The sequence below is a fragment of the Alligator sinensis genome, unplaced genomic scaffold, assembly GCF_000455745.1.
Source record: "Alligator sinensis unplaced genomic scaffold, ASM45574v1 scaffold24_1, whole genome shotgun sequence".
In the NCBI taxonomy this organism is placed as follows: Eukaryota; Metazoa; Chordata; order Crocodylia; family Alligatoridae; genus Alligator; species Alligator sinensis.
This window is the reverse complement of record NW_005842609.1, coordinates 346,116-349,692: the sequence shown is the minus strand read 5'-3', so window position 1 is coordinate 349,692 and position 3,577 is coordinate 346,116. Positions and strand designations below refer to the sequence as shown.

At 44.2% G+C, this 3,577-nt stretch overlaps 1 protein-coding gene across 1 annotated transcript in view; it reads left to right on the top strand.

The window, feature by feature from the left end:
* Positions 1-774: 774 nt before the first annotated feature.
* Positions 775-3,577, top strand: part of LOC102375640 (unconventional myosin-Vb) — a 344,293-nt gene continuing 341,490 nt past the window's right edge. Inside the window, exons 1-2 of the mRNA XM_006033144.2 lie at positions 775-790; positions 1,697-1,764. Of these exons, the coding sequence (XP_006033206.2) occupies positions 775-790; positions 1,697-1,764 (84 nt within the window). The remainder of the gene's footprint in view (positions 791-1,696; positions 1,765-3,577) is intronic.

Sequence of the window (3,577 nt, the reverse complement as noted above, 5' to 3'; positions counted from 1 at the left end):
AGACACCCCCCCCCCAGGGCCCCGCCAGCATTCCTTGCCCCCCGCCCCCCCCCCTTTCCTGCAAGCCATTCCTGGTGCCAAGAGCCAAGGAAGCAAGTAGGTGTGGGATGGGGGGAGGTTATAGGGCCCCTTGTCCTGAGGGGTTGGAGGAGAATCCCCTCTTCCTTCCCTTCTCCCCTGCAGACCTCCCGAGCCCCCTGATCCTACCAAATCATCCCAGACCCTATGAGCCCTGCTCCCAATCCCTTTTGAGTCCCCTGTGCAGTATGTAAAATGACTTTTAGGAGAGGCCCAGTGCAGAAGAGCTTTTGCTCCAGTTTCTTGGCTGGTTCAGGACAAGATCGCTCAGGAGTGAGTTCAAGACAAACCCAAAGTGTCTGCACCTCTGTTGTAATACTTTGTGGAATGACCTGACTCTTAGAAAGGAGAAAGGGAGGTGGGAAGCTTCTTGGAGGGAAGAGCCTGGTATGCATTAGTGTGATAGCTGGCTCCACTGTAAGGGCAGGCATGGAAGAAGGAGTGAAGGGAGAGTTGTGGGGATTTTTTCTTTTGGCAAGGAGCAGGTTGTAGACTGAAATGATGGCAGAGCCAGGCAGGGTTTCTGTGTACTTTTTCTAAGTGAGAAACTTCAGCTTCATGAAGAGAAGTTGTAGAAGTGAGAACAACAATGACCTAAATTGAACTATATGTGCTTGTAATCACTACTGACACTTGAGAGTTGTGTTCAGAAGGGTTACATCTTCAGTTTTAAATCTGCCTTTTGTAGTCGCTCTAATGCAATACAAAGCACGTGAGCCTCTTTATTTTTTTTTGCCTTAACACACTCACTATCTCACTGTGACAACATCACTTAAGTGTAGCTTTTATGGAAATGTGAGAAGAAAATAGTGTAATTGTGCTACAGTACAGAGCTATTGCTATCCAGAAAGACTATTGCAGCAATAGGCCGGAGATTATTTTTGATGCAGAAGGAAGACTTTGACCCTCTGGAGTGAAAGTGACATCTGCAACCCCGAGCTGTTCTGTCTCTTTCATTTTGCCCTTTAACCCCTTGTAGCAGATCGGTGCTTTCTGGGGATTAGGGGAATACTGGCAGGCGATGGGAGTTTGGGATCAGAAGACAGAGAGACAGCTCTGAAAATAATTCTCGGTTTGCTGCTGTTGCAGGGCTGTGCCTGAAGCTTTGTATATTAAGATTACGAACTCACTGTTTTCCTCTGCTCTCTGGAGCCTGATTCAGGTTTTTTTTGTGTTTTTTTAAACCGTGAAGTCCAATCTCTACTTTTTGAGCCTCCACAACAGTGCATATTGCTACTTTAGGCTGGCTGCTACTACTTCTGTTTCTTTGGAATAGTCTGTTCAGATGGGGTTTCAACATTAGGGACTGGAGTCGTTTCACTATGAATACATCTCCTATTTCAAGAGACTGGAACAGGTAAGGAAGTGGTCTCTGAGGAGATGCTGCCCTGTGTCTAGGAAGTGAGGCTTGTTACAAAACACTTAGCAGGCTTTGGAAATGCTGTGGGGTATAAAGCTTTGTCTTTACTGCAGAAAATGTTATTCCACAGTGAACGCCAGTGTGTATGGTGAGCCATCCTATGGTAAAAATCAAGTGAAGATAAGCTTTTAGCCTAATTAAGAACCTCCCACCCATGACTGTATAGTTCTGACCCTGCCTATCTACCTCCATAGTAAGAACAGCAGATACCTTGTTTTGCCCGAGTATTTCAACTGGATAACCACCATGAGGGAGTTCTGCCTTGGGTAGGTTTTTCTTTTTGCAGCCCTTTTGACAATAAAGATGTAGCTTAAGGCAGCTTTCTTGCTGTAGATGAATAAAGCACTTGGGTCTGTTATAGCTGAGTGGAATATCATGTCCTCTGACTCTTTTGACAAGGGTCTGCAGCTGAGTAATTTTGATTTTTATGTTCCGTCACAAAATGGTTAATTCTAGTCAAACTTTTTTGACGCTGATCCACTACTCTGGGCATCCACCCTACTAGCTAATAAGATGATGAAGGCAGATACTCATGCATTCCTCTCCTGTGGTATCCCAGGGGGTGGCTGGTTCAATAATACTGTTCCTTCTGAGTAAGGCTGTGGAGGCATTTTATAGTGTGTCTATGGAGAAATTGAATTTTTGGTTGTTTTTTTTCCTGGGGTCACTTGGATTTAGGTCCTGCTACCTGTACTCCTGCCCCCCACCCACGTTCTTTAGACTGCTTAAATATTCTAATACTTTTACTTGCTTTTTGACTAGTATATCATAGTCTTAGCTTTTCTTAATTTCAGTTTAGAACTTAATTATCCCTTTTTGTGCTGTGCCTGAAGTTCAAACCAATATATTTTAAGGTCCTTGCAGTCCAGATGGTATCACAGCATCATACGCCATATGGACATATATGGGTAGGTTACTCGAATAGGGACTTAAGTTGAATAGGTAGGTGCTGTGAAAGGGAGGCGTTCTTTGATTCACTAGCTTGTGCTTTCTTCTGAATAATGGATTGGCAGGATGTCCAGGGTGTTGTGCATCTGGCCAGACTGCCTTTTGAGTTAAATGGATGCTGCCCAGTTGTTTGTGGCCCTTGAGAATCTGGAAATGTTTTTTTGGGCTGACCTGGTGTCCTGGTGTACGGTCTTCTGTCTACTATAGTTCATTCTTCAGTGTGAAGTAGACGTGTGTCCCTAGCTGCTAATTGCATGGTATTGAGACGCCAGTAAAAAACTTGCAGGTTCCAGCCGAGTGAGTGTGACCCAGCGGTGGGTGAAGTGATTGATGCATGGCACTCAATCTATACGGTGTGTTGAGCTCCTTAGTTATGGCAGTAGGCAGAAATGCGCAGTATTGGGTGTTTGTATGGCTGAGGGTCTGCCATGGTGTGAACCTTAAATCTTCAGGACTGTGGGGGGCTGACCTCTAAGACGTATGGTACTCTGTGTATGCTAGGTAAAGTCCATTAAAACCCCCCACAAATCTATGTGATTCATTCCTTTTATATATTGGATCTCCTTTCTTCCTTTCAGTTTGGTATCATTTGTCCATTTTTCTTTTTCTTAAATGCCAGATACTTGCAACTATGTTGTTGTCAGATTAAATTCTGTTTGTTTTTTTTTTTTTTTTTTTCAGCGCATCTCGACAAACTGCATGGTGCTGACCTATTCCTAACTACTGGCTATCTTAAATAGACCAATCCTATTTTTCATCTTTTTATGTAGGCCAAGAGACTTAACTTGTAGAAGTGCCCTGATTAAATGACTTTTCCCGGTCTCTTTCTTAAATCTTTGTTGTGGCAGAAGATTGCCTTGTGTTACAATAGGACATCAAGTAAATGAGATTTAAAAGTAACCCAGATGAAGAGAAAAATGAGTCCCTTGGGTTGATGGGCACTATCTCATGTAGTCGATTTAAAGAAAACATTTCTAACTTCAGGGCAAAAGTCAGATCTGCCTTGGGGGTGGCAGTGTGTTTAGTGGAGTGGCCCAGGGATTGGAGCTGCAGCTTTTATATTGCCTCCATCCCACCAGTGCAGGAACGGTGGCCTGGGGCACTCTTCCCCACCAGCCTGTCTGGGTGGGT